This window comes from Lichenostomus cassidix, chromosome 1 (assembly GCF_008360975.1).
Source record: "Lichenostomus cassidix isolate B80296 chromosome 1, HeHo_3.0, whole genome shotgun sequence".
Lineage (NCBI taxonomy): Eukaryota > Metazoa > Chordata > Aves > Passeriformes > Meliphagidae > Lichenostomus > Lichenostomus cassidix.
The window spans coordinates 11260070-11280264 of NC_139479.1; the positions used below are offsets into that span (position 1 = coordinate 11260070).

Consider the following 20195-nt stretch of genomic DNA (forward strand, 5'->3'; position numbering starts at 1 on the left):
AGAGCAGTAATCCTGAAATGCAACTAGGGGAAGTACTTTCTATTCACAGAGATTGTCAAGGCGTGAGAAGCTCAATGATGGTGCAAAAGTGTAGAGGGAAGCTTGCCAAAAAGTTGGATTGTTGAGTAGAAACAAGGGAGAGTATCCAGAAAGGAGGAAATAATACACTTGAAAAAGTAAAGAACATTAGCTTGTATTTAGTTAAAAGCTATAAAATTATCTTGGTAGTCTAAAGACTCAGAATTTTATGTTTTCTGCCTTTATTTTTTTTCTAGAGACACCGTTCTCATGGAAGTATCAAATTTGGAAAGTTAAAATTTTTCTTATAAAATATTCCATGTGATATTTGCCAGACTTAAATATATTAAATTCAATATTTAAGTTATATTTTTTACTTGTTCAGGGTAAGTATGGTTCCCAGTTCTTCCAACATTTGAAATAAACTAACATAGCTGGCTTTAAACAAGGAGGATTTGGCTATTATATGCAACTGATTGGAAGATTTCAAATTATTGTGTTTTGAGATCTCTTCAGACTGTTGCTGCACTTTCATCTCTGTCTCTATCTCTCCAGTTGCAGCTGGTTCATTATGTATAACTTTCACATACATGAAGCAGGTTCATGCCACTGATAATTCATGTGGGACTTGCAATTCATTACAAGATAAATTTAAAGTTCCTCATTCAGATTTCGTTTTAAACAAATTAGCTCTCCTTTCATTTCAGAGTGCTTCACCTCTTTATAATCCCATGTTACCTGCAGGAAGCCAAGACTGAGACAAACTCAGTAACTGAGCACTGGTAAAAAACAGGTTGAAGTCTCAGTGTTAAACATGGACCACACTGCTTTAGAAATATATTTGTATTTTATTTTAATTATCCTTTCAGATACAGCTATATAACTGTGTTGGGAATTGAAGAAAATAGAATGTTACATAAAACAAAATTAATTCAGAATTTGTTTCATCATTTCATTTGTGGCTTTTTGTTTGTTATTGCTTCCTCTCCTACCTCTGGCCAGGGCTTTATCTTCTCTTTTTCAGTGGAACCAGTTCAACCCTTCTTTAAGGCTCTGAGTTCAGCTGCATACTAATCAATTTAAATACCTGTGATTAGCTTCTGAGATGACACACTAATCCATTTGGATGGCAACATCAGAAGGAAAAGAAAACAAACAAAGAAAACCCCACATAATCTGACCACTGTTTGAAGGGTTAATCCTTGAGCATGATAGACACCCAGCAGAGCCCTGAGGAAAATATTAGATCCTGTAGTATCCAATTCAGCAAACAAAAAAAGTGCTCTTTTCACCTTTGGAGAAAAAAGTTTAAACTATAGACTAAAAAGGTGTTGAAAAGTCAGTTGTGGTCAAGGAGGTTCATCTGCAAATGTTTTAGTGCTTACCATGAAAACGTATTATCCACTGATCCAATCTGAAACAGACAACATCCCTAACTATGCTGGAACTTCTTGACTGCTTAAAATTGTGTGATTTAGGATTTTTGTACCTATATCCTAATTAAAAGGAGAAATATGAATTAAAACCATACAAAAAGTTGGTTTGATTTTGTGGTTATTCTGGATAGGGTTTTTTGTTTGGTTGGTTTTTTTGAGGAGCAAAGTATAACAAGTATTATTGCCCTCTTTCCCAAAGTCACAAGCTAGCGAATGAAAACCTAAACTTCTTGCTCAATAATTAGTGTCATTCATTGTTTCAATGATGTATTCTATGCTCAATATGTATCAATGGAACAGTTTTCTGATTGAAGCTTTATTGACAGGATTAGCTACACTTCATAGAATTTTTCCCAATCACACAGTTTGTTTCAAAGGTCTTACTCTAACCATTAATATATTAGAGAAATCAGTTGCAATTTATTTAAAAACCCTTCATTTCACATAACAATTTTTGAAGTTATTGCAAGAATTTAAACAATTTAATATGTAAACAAAATTAAAAATGGATGTGTCTATCAGGTTTCCATTCACATGAGGAACTTAATCTCCACTAGCCTTTAACAGAAGCAGTAAATTGCCTTAAGGAAAAGAAAAAAACCTTGATTAAAGAAAAGCATACATATGGAAATAAATTATGCAGAAAGTTGAACTAATTGAATATTAAATTATCTCTTTTGGTTTTATTATAAAACCTTTTTTAAGGAAAAAGTTAATTTAATTATTTGTATTTAGGTTAATTCTTTTTATTTTACTGCAGATAACCAAGACTGTTATCCAACAAGCTGATTTTGCCTTTTTTCCCCCTTTTTCAGATCTTCTTAGTATATTGGGTCTACCAGACTTAGTTTATAATTCATGCATTACATCATTCTGAACTATAAAATAGTATTTCGAGACCCCAGCAGACGGCAAGAGTCCATATGTAATTGGGTCAATTTCCCAAGGAATTTGTGTAAGCTTTGTCTCTGGAGGTTTTAAAATACTCGCATGAATAAAGTCCTGAGCAATCTGGCCTGATGCCAGAGCTGATCCTACTTTAAACTTGAGACCTCCAAAGATCTCTTCCAACCTGAATTATCCTATAAAAGAAATCTGAAAAAAATCAAAACTATTACTTGGCTCAGCCATCTTCAGCTCATGGTAAATCTTTGTGCCAACAAAACCACATAAACACAAAAAATCCCTTCAGTTGTAGTCAAAAAACACTGTCATATTACTCTACTAACAACTGTAGCAAAGGAAATCCACAGCAATTACTGGAATGGTAGATTGCAGGTAATGAAATTTTTCTCCATGTATATTTATATTTCATACATACAGGCAAATCTAATTATTCATAGCTAGATGATGTCGTTATGCTACCATGGGTCAGGTAGAGAGTTGTTCAGCAGGTATTACAATTTCACTCCAAAATTAGAAAAATATATATACAGCACTGTACTACTTATGCCAAAACTAACTAACTACAGTAAAAAATAAAAAATCCAAAACCACTCCACAAACACAATCAAGCTCATCAGGAAAGGTCTTCAAGAAGGGGGTAAAAGGCAAGAAGTTTTCCTTTACTTTGACAAGTAAATGTAAACAGAAACTACTCTCATATGTGACTGGTCATTCAGAATTGCTCAAAGCAGCAAAGGAATGTGAACAAAGCATACATAACACATTGTTCTTCTCTCTAGAGCGTGATGGAACTCGATGCCTTACCTTTCCCCTAAGCAAGAGACAAGATTTAAAGCCTTCATATTAAATTTGGCATAGAAATTAAGATCAGGCAAATGCAAGAGAAAATAAAGAGCTATTCTGGGTGAACATAATGAAATCAACCTAATAAAACATAAATTAGATTCAATTTTTAATAGCTGCAGGTAGGAAAAGAAAGGAACAGGGAAGTTCTTGGAGTATAGCAAAGCATCTTTAATGCAAGGAAATAATTAGAGAATCAGATATTTTTAAAATTACATAGAATCACAGAATCATTAAAGTTGAGAAAGACCCCTAAGAACGCTGAGTCCAACCTTGAACTGAATATCATCATGATGTTCAGAACTAAACCATTGCACTGAATGCCACATCCAGTCATTTCTTTAACATCTCCAGAGATGGTGACTCTACCACTTCCCTGGGCAGCCCATCCCAATGCTTAAGCATCCCTTCAGTGAAGAAATTGCTCCTGGTGTCCAGCCTGACCCTTGGTGCAGCTTGACCCCCACATGTCTACACCTCCTTTCAGGTAGTTGTAGAGAGCAATAAGGTCCCCCCTGAACTTCATTTTCTCCAGGCTAAATACCTCCAGCTCCCTCAGCTGCTTCTCATTGGACTTGTGCTCCAGACTCTTCCTGAGCTCCTTGTCTTCTCTGGACATGCTCCAGTTTCTCAGAGTCTTTCTTGTAGTGAGGCTCCCAAAACTGGACACAGGGTTTGAGCTGTGGCCTCACCAGTGCTGAGCACAGAGGGACAATCACTGCCCTGGTCCTGCTGCCACACTATTGCTGACCCAGGCCAGGTGCCATTGGCCTTCCTGACCCCCTGGGCACAGCTGGCTCATGTTCAGCTGCTGTTGACCAGAACCCCCAGGTGCTTTTCCTTCAGGCAACTTTCAACTCATTCTTCCCCCAGCCTGCAGTGTTGCCTGGGGTTGCTGTGACCCAAGTGCAGGACCTGGCACTCGGACTGTTGAACCTCATACAACGGCCCTCAGCCCATGAACCCAGCCTAACCAGAGTCCTCTCCCACATGACATGGCCTGTCAAAGCAATTCACTTCCAGGAGTTCCGATAGTTTACTAACATTTGCAACTGTCTCAATCAGGAAAAGTAATTCAGAACCTGGACATAAAATCCTCAATAGCAATGTTTTTGGTGAGGACAGTTGTTGCATTCTTGTCTACAGCTACGTAGGAAGTTATGTGTGGCAGACAAACTTTCTCTCTGTTGATCACAACTGACAATATCTTGAAGTTGATGAATATATCCTGGCACAGAAAAACAGCTTTTAAACCCTTTCTTGAGTTTCTTAGCCCAGGAACATCTAACAATTTGCTGTCCATTGATGGGTAACTACCTTACCCTGTTACATCTTTCATCTTGTATATCTATACAGAAGGAAGGAAATGGGAAAAAGGCTCAAAAGTGCTATGGAACATGAATTTCTTTCTCATCTAAATTGTAGTGAAAGACTGAGTTACAGAGAACAACTAAAACCAACCAATGAATCAAACAGAAAAAGTGATTAATTCTGGAGACTTAGCACATGACTTTGTGGCTAGCACAGGTCTTTCCCATGAGAATTCGTTTTGTGTTTTATAAATAAAGATAAAGTTTGGATGTTATTAAAAACAGTGTCCCAAGACTTGGACGGTGCAGGCCTGGCCAATCAGGCCTAGGGGGAGGCTTCTGACTGACCAATCTGAGTGACCTTTGAAAACTCTATATATATGATGAAATCAAAACAATAAAGGTCTTTCCTTCTTGCCACTGAGAACTGGATTCTTCTCTCTGCTAGCGGCTCAACAGCAACATGGCTTCACTATTTTCCTTCGATCTCATGACTTACCAGACAGAAAAATCTGAGCTGTTTCAAACACACAATATTTTTATAGTGAGAAAGCAACTCTGCTGAATGGTCTTGCTCAAGCTCAGTTGGAAATGAATAAATGATCCTCCCTAGTGAAAGCAGTAGCATTTTTAGGTATGAGCCATCATGGATCCTATACGGAGCATCTGCTGTAGAGTTGGTATGAAAAGCAGCACTTTAACATAACTGTGTCCAATACTAAACACACAAAACATGCTGGCTTTGTACATGGATGAGTATCAGCTACTTTGAAATGCAAAGGTTTATCACACATGCATTATCTAGCAGTGGCAAGCTGAAACACAGCCATGAATGAATAAAGCCAACCACCTAGTTAAAATATGCATACAATTTCATTTATTTTCAGTTTCCCTGAATTACAGATAGCACCACACTAGTCAGATTATAACAAGGGCAGCTGCTTTTCATGTAAGAAAGCTGCTTTCCTTATTGTGAAGGAGGGCTAACAGCTTCTCTAGGCATGTAAAAGTGTAATCACAGTGGGATTCAGATGCTGAAAATCGTCCACTAGTTTGGTGGGTTTTTTTTTTGGTTTTTTTTTTTTTTTTTTTGGTGCAAATATTTGGGCAATGACCTTGCAATTTAATGTACAGTTAGGCAAACTCTTAGTGATAAATTTTTAGGTTGTTAAATAACATCCTGTCCAAACTATTTTTTGTTACACCACCTCATTACCTTTATGCCTTTGCACAGACTTATGATAATTTAAGAAAGAATTATAAGAAAAAAAGTTCAGATAACAGTAACAGTGACTATTTCAAGGGAACCAATAAAATGTATTAATTTATTAATATGTTTGTCATAGATTTGTTTACTTCGAAAATTTGAGAAAAATTTGAGAAAAATTGAGAAAAATAAGTAAGAAGTGTTTTCCCTAATCTCAAATCTTACCCATACGTATTACATACTAAAGTAATATGTAATATCTGTGGGTTTTGTTCTGCATATTTCAAATGTGTAGAGAAAAAATATTATAATTTAAAAAATATAAGCCATCCCATTTTATCATTCCTAGAAGTAATTTGTTCTTTCTCTCCTTGACATGAAAGCTAATTCTCACAATAAAAATATATTTTCTGAAAAACATGGTTTTCCATGGGGTTTTTTTCAGACCTTCTCTAATTTTAAGCTTCCTGCTTCATCCATTAATAGTCCCATTTTGCTAAAAATTCACAGCAAGTAGTACACTAAAAAAAGAAAGCATGCATATTTGTAAACGTATACGAGCTAGCATTTCTGCTGAATACTTGTTTCAAAAAATGTTTTTTACTGAACTCGAATGTTTTGTTACTGACCCTTATTCAGTTTCCTAGAAAAATACAAAATTTAAAATTTTGTTTTGTCTCTCAAATAATAAAAATATAAATTACATTTAAAACACTACCAATGGCAAAAATAAACATACAATACAAAAAAGTGATTTTGCTAAAGATTGCGTCAAGTTCTGGCACAGTCAGCAGAATGAAAACAATGAACTCACTGGCCTCCATCCTGGCCTGCCCCTTGTGAACCCATGAGCTATGCAGTAGTCACTCCTAGAAATGGCAGCTTGACTCCTCCTACGTGGCTCAGATGTTTGATTAGAAAGGGCTCAGAGGTTAACACTGTTGTTCCATGTTTTCCCTCCTCTTCTGCTGTGCTGCACGCCAGCAATCACCTGTGTGACAGCTCAGCAGCATCTCCATAGGCTCTGTGATCCAGAGGAAGGAACTGAGCCTTTCCTCATAGCACAGGTACCTCTATATACATCTACAGGGAATTTGCATTATTCTTCCCTGTCTCTTTGTTTTGGGTTCAGAATTCACTCTGGGTTATACCACCAATCTGGCCAAGCCTTGTATGTTGCTGGTTTTTTCAGCAGTTGTGTTATGTTATGACCTGCTCTTTTATTTTTAATATCCCAAAGTCACTGTCTTTGTTGTACTTGCTATGGCAAACCTCATTAAAAAAGAATATGTATACTGAACTATATAAAAGTGTTTGAAGGTAGAATGCCCAGCATTAGCCAGTTACTTTTCCCATAAAGAAAAATAGTATGTTCCTAGTATTAATAAGCATATTAACTATGGTTAGAAGTCAGGCAGCATGGCAAGGGTAAAATACATGTTATATATGCTCATTTCTTCCTGCAGCTTCACACATGCCTCATTTATTGTCTTGTGTTTCAGTAGACTTTCAATATATTTATAGCTTTTTAGAGATACCTAATCTTACCGTGAAAGAAACTGAACATTCTGAACAGGAACCAAGCAATAGCTAACGCTGCTTGCAGGAAGGTCAGATTTTAGAACCTGACATGGCAATAGCTCCAGGTCTTTTCTTGATATGTCGCAGCTCCACATGAGAGCAATTCAGAGCTACCAACCTAAACATGCCACAGTTCCCACTGGGAGACAAGGCAACCCATGATGAGTATGTTTAGGAAAATCCTTATCTAGAAAAATCGAGGGTCTGCAGCATGTACATACAACCTTTAGGAGGTTTCTCTGAATTCCTTAAAAAATTGCTGTTCAGAGAAAAGTCCTGAAGACACTTAATTCAACTGCACACAGTCCTGAGCTGACTGCTGTAGCTGCCATTGCTTGAACCAAGGGGGTTGTACTAGATGATATTCAAAGCTGACTTCCAACCTAAATGACTCTGTAATCAAAACTGGAATTATCAACTGGAAGTGTTTTAATTGGAATTAAAATCAATTTAAAAGAGACTAAAAACTGCTCCTTTTTGTCAAGGATGAAAAAGAGTCATTTGTGGAAGTGGGCTACTCCAAATGAATTTTCAGATTGCTTCAACACAGTTGTCTGCTTTGCATCTGAACAACCAACAGTTTCCTGAAATGAGTTATGTGTTCAGAGCAAGGTGATGAAATTACAGGAACATTCATTTCTCAACTAACATGACTGTGCTGTAATTTACTATTACAGAAGTCTGATAATTCTCCTTATAATTGCAAAAAAATACTTTGAAAAAAAATTATAATATTACAGGAGCTTGTGTATCCTGCTTTTGAAGTAAAGACCGTAACACCTAAAACAAGTCAGAGCAAGAATGGCTGAAGAATTCAGAATTGCAAACTAAAGGAAAACCTGCTAAGTTGGTTCCCATATATCTGTGTATGCAGCACTGATAGCACTTTCTCCCTCCATCCTTCAGGAAGAGCAAATCAGGAAGTATTTTAATAGGACAGATTTAATAAATTTTCATTTCCTTTAAGTATAACAACAAAATATATTCTAATGGGCAGAACTTATTTTCATGGCTATTATTTCTGTATTTTAATAATATTTCACAACTGAATAAATTTAAATAAAAAAGACAAATATATCAGATGGCCATTACTTGTCCTTGAGGGTTTTTTGCCTTCCTATTTTCCACAGTCATTATTCTACATAAAATTGACAGGATAATATTCAAATAAATGAATCTTTTGCAGCAGTGATTTCTGATCAAAGGTCACTGTCTCTTTTAAATCTTTTAGGCCATTTGCCAGCAGATGCCAATCAGTAAAACAATCACTATCAGCTCCCCAGGGAAAGCAGGGACTGTGGAAGAAGAGTCATCCTAAGCAGCTACTGAAACTCAATGACCGAACTATGTAAGAATATCTATTACTGTCCTTTTGGCTTCAGATTTTGTTTTGTCTCCTTTACTATCATTACTCATTTCTTAATATATATTGCACACTATAAAACATTGACCCTTTGCTAAAACACAGACAGTCCTTTCACATACCATGGTATTATTCACAATCTCCCAGGACTCTGAAAAGTATCAGGATGGATCCTAGCAACAACAAAAGGTCATATAACTATTTTTAAAATGCCAGCCATCCTGTTCATAAATGCTCACAGAACAAGTAACAGTTACTGCTTTCACAGTCTCTGCAAAATAAGTAATGTGTCACAAAGGATTTATGCTTGAGATGCAGTCATTCCTTACTGCCCAAATCCTCCAGTGGAACAAAATTGCATTTCTTTCTTTCTTTACAATATGGTCTTCCCGCCACCCCTTAGTACAACATGCTCATATTTGCTGTTCATCTGACATATGGAATAGCATCCTTAGCATACAAAAACAGAGTAAAGACCATTGGAGCCAAACCATCCGCATGGCCAAGCACTGTTTAAGCTAACTAGCAAAACTTGGTATTCTTTCCAGCAAGATTGCTATTCAGCATTTTTCAAATGAAAACTGTACATTGAAAATTACTCCATAGCAGTGCATCCCATACAATATTCTGTAGCTAAATAAAGATGCAGTATTGTAAAGAAATATTCTTTTTAAAAAACCTAATGCTTCCCATATACAGTTGGCACAAACAAACAGAAAAAAACTCAAACCCCAGGTTCAAAACCATGTACTAAAGGAACCCTCTAATTTCTTGAATATGCAGAAAATTACTAAGTAAGTTGATTCTTCACTCCTTCTTTCTTCCAATATCTCTTGATTCTCAAACAACAAGTCATGCCTTTTCACCTAACAATAGTCAAACTGTAGTTTACCTTCATAAAATAAGAAAGAAGTCGAGGATGATACCAGAAGTAGTGTAATTGGCTTTGTCAGAATTGCTGCAGGATGAGGATATGGTTACTTTTGATGTCTAAACAAGATGCTAAAGGACACTAATTGCTCTCCTGATACCCTGGTGCCATGTAGTAATAACAAGCTGTAAAAATTTTCTGTGGGTTATACTAATTTCAGAAGGCCTCACATTTTTCTCCAGTAGACGGCAAAAGTTCAGGCCAAAGAGTGCAAGTGTTGAAGAAGGAGGCAGAGCGTTTACAGTCTTTGCATCTCTACATCATCTAGGCCTCCCTCCCAGCAGGCATGAGGAATCATTCATCTCAGCTGACCCCATTACTGGATGGCTTTTGAAGATTTTCTATCGTTAAAAGAAACGTGCAAGTAAGAAAGAAAGTAACCCCCTCCTCCACTGACACACAACTGTATCTTGCAGAGTAATTAGGGGAAATTCAAGAAAGCGGACACACTCAGTTAATTAATTCTTCAGCTATAAAGAGGAAGTTTTAACATTAAAAATTAAAAGGCAATTTCTACTACACATTTAAATAGGGAGGAATAACCATCTTTAAATCAAAGCAAAACAGGTGCAAAAGGAAAACTTAAACATCTTTTATTTTTAGGATAAAAACCAGAATAATATTAGTGTTATTAAAATCAATATGGAATGAATTAATAGATCACAATATAAGAAAGTTGCCCAAGAATGAACAACAAGGATTTCTGTTTGTCTCTATTGTGTTTTTAACTGTAAATGTTCAGCCTCACCTTTTTTACTCTTCTCCCTCAAAAGGAAAATATTTCACAGAGCTTTCTCCATTCAGTCCCACAGCTACAACATAAACTAGGCTGCATATTTATGTGCCAATTCAAAATGAGTTTTTTGAAACAATTCTCATAAGAAGCAAGGTTCACTTCTTAATCAGGTCATGATGCAAAAATATTCCTGTTCCCCAGTGCAGTAAGAAAGGTACACACGTATTTGCTTAGGACTGACATTCACTGTACTTTTTCTTCCTATCACCCATGAAAGAGATAGAAAAAAGGTTTTCATAGTAATAACAGTAGTCTTGATTGTTCCAGTTTAAAAAGTCACTGCTCATGGAAGGTAATTTTGTACATCAAACAGAGATGGATATACTCTAAATATTATTTCAGGTTCTGCATAACCACACAATAAGCCACAAGTCTCATCAATTAATAATGGAAAGCTAACATTCTACAACAGAGTGAAAACAACAGCTAGGAGCCATTAATATCAATTGACATAAACTCCTATGGTTTACAAGCAGCATATCCTTTAATTGCTGTAATTGCTTTGCTCCAAGTTCAGAGTACCTGGAGTACAGTATATGTGAGCCTTCTGCTTATAAATTGCATAAGAATAAGAACAACAGATATAGTAATTTATTTTTGAACCATCTTATTACTATTCAGTGCATACCAGATCCAATATGACATCCATCAACTAATTACCTTTTGACAAGAATCCAAAAAGAAACTATTTAGGCAACCAAAACACAAGGAGAATGAAAAACAGAACAACATTAAAGGAAGATGCTAAGAAGAATAGGATTATTTACATAGTATTACACAATTAGGACACCAAATCTCACTTGGAAGGGTTATAAAAAATAAAGAATGCAAATACTCAAATACTGGGTACCAGATCTCTGCTAAGCCTCAGCATTTAATTATGAGCAATTTCTCAAAGTTTTTTTTGCCATGTAAGCTGGATTTTATGTACAGAAATAAATATATTCTGTAAAATAGTGGTAATTTAATTATGAAGTACAAATGTACAAATGAATAAACTTAGTTCAAAAATTTTTCCTAGCTACAAAGTGTTCTCATACTGTCTTGACTTACTTGTATTCCTTCCTTAATTTTTTTTTTTTAAACTACATTGTTAAGTTCTCATTATGACATTCCTCATGAGCTGTAAATTCCTGGCTTTGTTGATCTTAAGGCCCATATTGAATATGCTCTTTTTTCAGTTAAAAGAAAAAAAGTCGAAGCCAGCAACTGTCTTTTTTATGCAGAGGTATTCTTTATACATCTGTTATTATTATCACCTAAAATATACTTATTTTTTCATGAACAATAAATCCTAAAAAACATGGATGGCCAAAATTTAGAAAACCACCTTGTTATAGTTCTTAAAGAATAACAACTTGAGATTTTAGTATGTATTTCCAGTTTGTTCCTCAGAATTCCACTAATTCTAGAACAAAAAAAACTTCAACAATTTTTACCTCATTAAAATTAGTAGTTTTTTTCCTACAAAACTATACTACCTTATTTTCATAATATTGATCTTTTATCCAAGTACAACCACCTAGACTGAATAATAATAGCTCAGGCACAAAAACACTAGACATTGAAAAGAGAAGTAATCTTCTGTTACCTGACAAAATACATATTTAGACTTCGATCTCATTGTAACAGTGTGAAGGATCTCATAGATATCCCAAAAACCCATCACTGGAAAGATTTTCCTTCCAGTTAAATCATTCCATCATAGAATAAATTTGATCTAGAAAAAACTTTTCTATTCAAAATAGCAGAACTGAACACAGAATATTAATTAACTCATAATGCAAAATAACCTGTAGAAAGCAGAAAACTGTAAGCAGTAATAACAACTCTCACTTCTTTTGATACAAGGCAACACCAGAGTGTTGTTAGGCAACCTGGGTGTGAAAAAACTGAATGCAATAATACTGCCTGAATGTACTGATCAGCTCATAATCCTTTTATGTAATTAAATCCCTTTTCATACTTTTTCCCACATTTTCCCTTTTACCACATTTGGGTTAAAAAAACCAAAAAACAAAAGAACAAAAAAACTCTAAACCTTGCTTTCTTTTGTCTATTCAGCATCCTTGGAAAAAACCACCAGATGGCAATGCAGTGTTCAAGTATTTCATTTAACATATATATTATAGGGGGAAAAAGTCTGTATGCATCAGCATAAGGCTCTCTTTCCTAACCTACTTCCTCTTTGATGAATATTAAATAATTCATAAGCCAAAACTCTATTCACCACAAGTAAGTGATCAAATACTATTCAACCTGTAAAGAAGAGACTTTTAGAAATACAAGTTTCTATGGATGTAAAACCACATGACAAAAAAAAAAAAAAGTCAACATTTTAGTTCAAACTTTGAAACTGGATAATTTTAGGAAAAATCACTGAAAGGAAAACATTTAGAAATGCATTTCCATAAAGTTCTCCTAAATACTATCAGGGACTGAACTGAACTGCACAAAAAGTAAATCTACACACTTTTTAGGCATATCACAAAGTTATATGTAGTTTGCTTTCATGCCAAGAAACAGGCATTATTTTCTACATTTTTGAACTTTAAGTCAATTCCTGTAATACTATGTGCTGAACAAATCTAAATATATAGGCTTTCAGTATTTATTCTTCCTTTGCATGCAGAGGATCACAGTGCTCAGACAGGAACTGCTTCATGAAGGAAGATGCTTCAAGAAATTAAAAGGAGCTGAGAAGTAGTGCAAGAGTCAGCTTCCCATTTAGCAGATCTTATCTGAGATCTATTACAGGCCAAAAGAAAGTTCCTCTCTGCAGTTACTATTGTAGGCTCTGAAGCCTCTCCAGGGCAGGGACACATCACTGAATAACTGGAACACCCAATTAATAAACATGACATCCACTGTGAAGTCTGTGGTTGGAACAGGGAAGCTTACAGCAAAGACTCTTTTCTTTCTTTCTTGTGAAAGCATTACAGCTTGTAGGTGTTGTGTGGTCAGCTGTTGTTGACAGGGGAAGTTAAGGTGTGCTTAAGTCAGCTTTTGCATACAAGGATGAGGAAGAAGTTTCTTGCATCATCTGTATTTAATGACAGGAATGTTGCTACAACTGCTCACTCATCCATTCTCACATAAGCACAGTCATCACACGCTCTCAATGTAAAAGAAATCCAACATATATTAAAAAGTAACTTGAAACTGTTCAGAACTTATTTAAAATATTAACTGGGAAAAAAAAGAAATCTCTTCTGTCAGATAGAAACAAACATACAAGACAAAGTGTTAAACAGGTAAGTCAAACAGCTGTGAGCAAGCCCATTTAAAGCATGTTTTCTGGCTAATGTTAGAAATATTTGATTAATACCGCTCCCTTTACTCCCTATATTATTATATTTAACTGATTCATAGCATACAGTGGTAGAAAGATTCACGGACTACCTTTAAGTATTTTAAGTGCTTTGTATAATGACTGCTGTCATATCAGTAATCTAATCCAATGCAGCACAAGCTAAGATTTCTTCTATTGTAAAGTATTTTTAACCTTCTTTTCAAACACACAAAATCAAGAATAATGTATTGATTCTCATTTTCACATATAGCTAATTATTTGATATAGCTTCAGTCCTGAAAGCCAACAGTCAGTCAGAATTGCTATCCATTCTTAGGAACTGACTTTCTGAAGGTAGCTTTTCATATTCTTGACAAATCAGAGAAGTGGTTGGAAATCTCTACCAGATGGAGAAATTCATACTTTTATTAATACCTATCTTTTTAGCACACCTGATAAATAAGAGAAGAAAATATTAGAAAAGAGGTGAAATACTCTAGCAGGATAAAACCAACTGACAATACTGGAAAGGCATATTTTTAAGGACATACCTCTTTTTAACATTAAACACTGAATATATAAAAGGAACATAAAATATATTAATATATATATTTAATAAATATATTTAAAATACAATATACATATGAAATTATATAAATAGAATAAATAAATAACACAAGATCTGTGTTTTTTAGGTTTGGTCCTTAAAAATAAGCTCAACAAAAGTGAATTAGAAGGAGTAAGTCCCAATTAAAACAACTATTTAGCATATTAATGCAACAACTTCTTTAACTTTATTACATTCCTGGAATTTCAAACAGAGAAGGAAGTAAAGAAAAGCAATACATCTAGAAAAGGTCTATACTGCTACTCCGTATTTATAACAACTCATAAGTATAAAAATATTTCCATTTTATTTTTTTTTCTAGTCATTTTGCTTTAGCTGGCATTTCAAGGATAAAATGCACTTGCAAGTAGAACTGACAGAAGAATATAAACTGTGCCTTCACTATGCTCTGCCCTTGGTAACATATTCACATAAAACTTAAGTTCCACTTTTCAAGCCGATTTTTTTTCTTCTTCCAATTACGATTTGCACTAACTTGAGGAAACCATTTTTATTTTCACAGTACAGGTAAGTCAATCTTATTTTGTTCAAACTCCTGTTAAAGTAAACAATTTTTCTTTATAGAAACGCTTCAGGATTGCAAAAATAGCTGTCCTGAGCACCAAAGGGAGCAAAAAAACCCAAACCAAGCCAAACCAAATCAAACCAAACAGCAATAGCAAACCCAGCAGCTGCACGTTACTGCATTCCACCTAGCACTGAAGTTCTTCAAATCCAAAAGCACAAAGCAACATGGTCCAAAGCAGAAGGATCTGAGATTTCAGTAAATCAAAGATTTTTCCTTGGCATACACAGTATGACAAAATGTCCCCTTGGTGATATATCTAAATGAAGCTTTATACAGGAGACGCTGATCTCATGCAAAAACATCAAGACCCCATGTTTCAGTAAGGTATGACCCAAAGATTTCCATTATAGTTTTTCCTTTTCATTACAGCATCAGGATGAAAACATATTCTATATATCTTGAAAAGTTCTGTATTTTTTTTTTTTGCTGGACAGCAATAATATTACTTTCCCAAACATGAATTAAATTGTATGTTTACCATTTTTTTCTTGCATTGGTTAATCAGATGAAGAGGATACAGGCAAAAAAATATGAAATAAAATGCAAAGACAACCCAAGTTCTTATTATTGCCACTTTCAAGTAACAGGTGATGCCTGGACTCCTTTTCAGTTCCTTAAAAATGAATGACTTTGTAAAATTTACTGAAGATGGTCAATAATGTTTTTACTAAATTTGGATTAAGAGGCCCTGACTTAAAGCTCACAAGTATTAAATCTTAATCAAACAGAAAATCTTAGCCAGAAACATTCAAAGGGTATCTATATTCTGTGTCTAGGCTACAGCATCCTATAAACATGTCAACCATCGCCAGCTCCCTTGCTCTGTACAAAGTCTGTGTATTTCAGTTTTCTTGAGTTTAAATAACCCCAAATATACTTTAATCTCAAGATTTCATTGAGGAGTACCTTCCTTTGTAGTAGTACTCCTTATTTGCCCTCCCTACATCAACATTTCCAACTACTAAAATATTGGAGACATAATCTGTTTCATTCTCTTGTTACAAATATAATCCATTGAAAATGCAAGGTACAATTTAAGATGTTGCCAAAAATGTATAAAGATCTGTGTTCTCCCCAAGCACCAGTTTACAACTACTACCAACCAAAAGACAAAAATAAATCAGAGACTTCTGGAACAGCACAACAAAAGCTACCTAAAACACTCCAATGCCAAAAGGAATTTTACAACAGACCTAATTAACTAATTCAATCAACATGAGATTAAGACTTCTGTTAATCCACCAACATGGAATTAAGACTTTCATTAAGGATTTCGTTTTCTGAAATGCAATACAGCAAGACAGGTTGCAGAAATGGTATCCTATTTTTTTCATTGTCCAATGAAAAGCCAAATACTGTAGCCCAATATACTGTACATTACAGGTTGACAGAGAAAAAAATGAACTCAAAACTACCCAGCTGTCTGAGTACTGACTCTGTGTTCTTTGCTAAATTAAACTCTTCAACCAAATACCAGATATCCCTTTCAAAAACACATTTTGCTCTTCACTTTTCACGGTTATTAATGCATTTGATCTATTTGTTGTTACTCAAACCCAGACTCTGTGATCTTAATTTCCCAAAGTATGTAGTCAAACAGATAAATCCAGTACCCAACAACACTGAATTCAACAGTCTATTAAGTAAGTTGAGTAGTTTGGGAATAACTTTCCTCCAGCAGATGATTGGTTATTTCATATTACACATATGATTTTTTATCAAGTCCACAAAACACAATAGTCTAAAAATATATAGAAGCTGCCAACTCTTTTTGCTGCAGAATTTTAAATCCTCTTAACTACATTTCAAACCACCACAACAACATCCTAGTATATACTTGCAAACATTAAGTACTTTCCAAGCCACATTGTAACCAGAGAGATAAAGCTTTACTTACCTGATCCCCTTTTGGTCACAACCTTCAAGCTCTGAGTCAGAGTAGCATACAAGAGAATCAAGTTGGGAATAGGAGCTTTCATCTTCTGTCTTTCCGTGGCTGCTTCCTAGAGTGCCAGAAAAGAGAAACACTGATTGTACATTGGTGCTGAAACAACCCTGAAGTAAATAATCGTAATACTGACATGGTGGAAAAGCTAAATACAGTTTCTGTGAGTAATTTAAGGCACTAAAAATGTTTTGTTCTTTCTTCAAAGAAGTATGTAAACTAAAATCACCATAAAACAAACACATGCACACACTACATTTAACCCTGGAGCTTAAGTTACTACTTCATCTGCACAGTAAAAATTCATTGGGTCCCTGCTAAAACTTTATAACTGATCTCCTGAAACATCTATTTATTTCTTTTTATTGTATAAACTTTTCCACACACCAACAGGAAAAGGAAAATAATGCCCTTCTTCATTAGTTTTGCTCTCATTGAATAATACCACATATTGAGCACAAGATTCAAAATAAAATGCACATTTGATTTTAAAAAATTCTGGTCATCTTCTTAGGAACAGAGAAAGGAAAAAATAAGAGCACCAAAGTAACCAGCAGAGACACTTGCAACTTCTTTTAAGGTGAGTAGGTTCCCATGAGCAAGTTCAAACTAACATGTTCACTGCACCAAATCAGCAGTGAATGCTAATTAGAATGGAGATAAGCAAAGCACAGACTGTGGTTTAGCCTTCACCTCCAACATGTGAATAAAAGCTTTGCATTCTATTTACTTACTCTGGGGATTAAGTGGTATGAGCTGCTGGTGAAAGCAGGGACTACAAATTTTGTAAATTCCTCATATAACTAAGAGTGTCATCTAGTCATGGTGATTATCAACCTTCGTCAGGACAGGCTGATAGGGTTATCATCTCATATTTTAGTGTGTTGAAAGAGGAAGGGGAGGACAAATCTGCCTCTTCAAACTAGACAGCAGCCTATCTATGCTATCTATATTCATTATAGTAGCTGACACAAAAATATTCTTGTCTAATGGGGACAAGAAAGGGCTGGGATCAATGGTTCATTAATATTATAACTAAGACCCAGATTAAACCAATGTGGTTTTGATATTGACCTCTTTTAATCACAGCCCTGGAGAGCAACTGAAAAAATTCTCAGAAGGTACCACATAGTACAAGTTTTGATTTCTTAACTGTGAATCTTTGCACTTGCATTGATAATCAGGTTACCGAATAGCCAAGACATTTTTTGAAAGCAGTATCTTAAAATATCTTCATCTTAGACAAGAACAGGTTAGAAATAAGAAACAGTAAGAGTAAAAAAGGAAGAAGGGGAAGAATTGCTTGAAAAATTATGATTTCATATATCATCCATATTAAAGCTTCACATTTCAAGACATTCCAGAACCAAGCACAAACCTACTTATTACAAATTTAATATTACTAATATTTAATATGAGTACTCATTTAATATTACTCATTATTACAAATTTAATAAAGATGAGGGAGTGAGATAATATATTTTGACAACAGTTTGTGATGTCTTATTTTGTGTAACGATATTTGTACTCACAGAGAAATACACAAGAGTTTGCTCATTCATTGCCTTTAACAAGCTTCAGCATTTTAGGATCACAGTGAAGGACTGTCATTTGCCTACATTCAGATGCTACTTCAGAAAATTTAGGTAACTTAAATATGAAATATGGGATTGCTAGGAGGTAAATTACGTGTAATGCTAACATTTTTAGTTAAGTTTAAAATTTAACAAAGTAGCATGACCACTGGCAGTTACAAATAATACAGATCTTTAGAAATTTAGAAGCTAGCAGTAAAGGTTAATTTTCCAGAGGCACAGTGAGTAGATACCACAATGTGTTATGCCACATTTTACTGCAGATCTTAGTCAAGCTTTCTGAAATCAAAATCTCATTTCTCAGTCACTGCACTAAGTGATGCCGCAGGAAATCCTGAAGCTGATATCTTCAGCCTCCAGGGTACTAGCAAGAGTCAGCTCCTTGCTCTGTGTGAGCCTAATAAATATTACCCAAAGAACCACAGGATCTTTCTATGCAATTACAAATCCACTAAACAAGTTCTGACTGTGAAAGCATATCAAAAAACACCCTTTTTGACCATACATCAAAAGATAATATTGCTGATCACTGTGAACAAATGCAAATATATACATATATTTGCATATGTATGTCTGTGCATGTATTCATTTGTATTTATAGATGTTTTTTGTAGGGAAACCATGGAGCGGCTATAAAGACTGATTCTATGAAAGCAAACCTCAGTATATACAACAATATCAATAAGAAACTGTTCAGTAAACTAAAATATTCTTTTGGTCCAGGCATATATTACTAATTTAAGTTGTCAAGTCTGCAAGAAGAACCATTATTACAATAGCATAGCAGGAACTGCATTTTAAACATGTCCCTGTGGAAGCCATTCTCATGTACATTTATTCTCACAGAGACAGCTCTAACTTTAAGCCATAAGCAAAACTGGCTGCTGCCTACATGGCTTGTGGTAAATCCCTAGAAAGTAAAGTCTGCCACTTTCTTTGGAAATACCAGAAAGAACTTACTGCTGAAGGGAAAAAGGGAGGCAGGATGACTCCCAACAGCAGCCACAGCCTCCTTACAGCAATATAAGCAACAAATCAGATCTTATCTAGGCTCTACCTAGAGTCCTCCAACCCTTCTCTTCTGTTTACACTCCCTTGTGTGAAGGAGAAGTATTTCTGGTCTTTTCTTCATTTTAAAAATCAAATGCTCAACCAGAGAAATGCAGAGAAGTAAAGACCAGTACACTGGAGCTGGTGCCCCATGGCTTTGGAAGCTGTCTGGGGTGGTTGGAAAATCTGCCTCGTGTTATTCCTATTAGTGATTCAAAACAGATATTTAACATCTCTTGTCCCTTGTTCCGGGTGAATGCCTCGGAAATTGACTATTCTAGAAAATGTCACCCTTGTGAAATTGGTTGTGAAAACAAAAAAAGTAAGTCAGAAGCAAATACAAAAGGAACATCCCAAGGGGAATCCCACAAGAAGTCACAAAGTCAACAGAAAATGCCTTCACTGCTGCAGTGAGTTTGCCTGAGGCCTAGACACTGTAACATATTCAGGTATCTTTTGCACGAAAAAACAAAATAAAAGGCATAAGTCTGAGAAGTCAAATTGTTAACAGTAACTGGAGTGTGATACCTCATGAATTGGGAATAGCCTTCTTTCAGCAATGAATTTTTTAGGGAAAAGACTATTTTACTAGTCATTTAGCTGTAATTTATTTCTTTTTTTAAAACAACATTAAGAAATTCTGATTTTAACAAGCAGAACAAGTCTGCTGATTCTTTAAGCAATATACAGATAGACAGCTTGCATATACATCTACAAAAGTAATTT

The 20195-nt window shown here is 35.1% G+C and overlaps 1 protein-coding gene across 1 annotated transcript in view; it reads right to left on the bottom strand.

Moving 5' to 3' along the window:
* IL1RAPL1 (interleukin 1 receptor accessory protein like 1) overlaps positions 1-20195 on the bottom strand; it is a 660453-nt gene that overhangs the window by 558589 nt on the left and 81669 nt on the right. Inside the window, exon 2 of the mRNA XM_085050061.1 lies at positions 16777-16882. Within this exon, the coding sequence (XP_084906187.1) occupies positions 16777-16858 (82 nt within the window). The 5' untranslated portion in view covers positions 16859-16882. The remainder of the gene's footprint in view (positions 1-16776; positions 16883-20195) is intronic.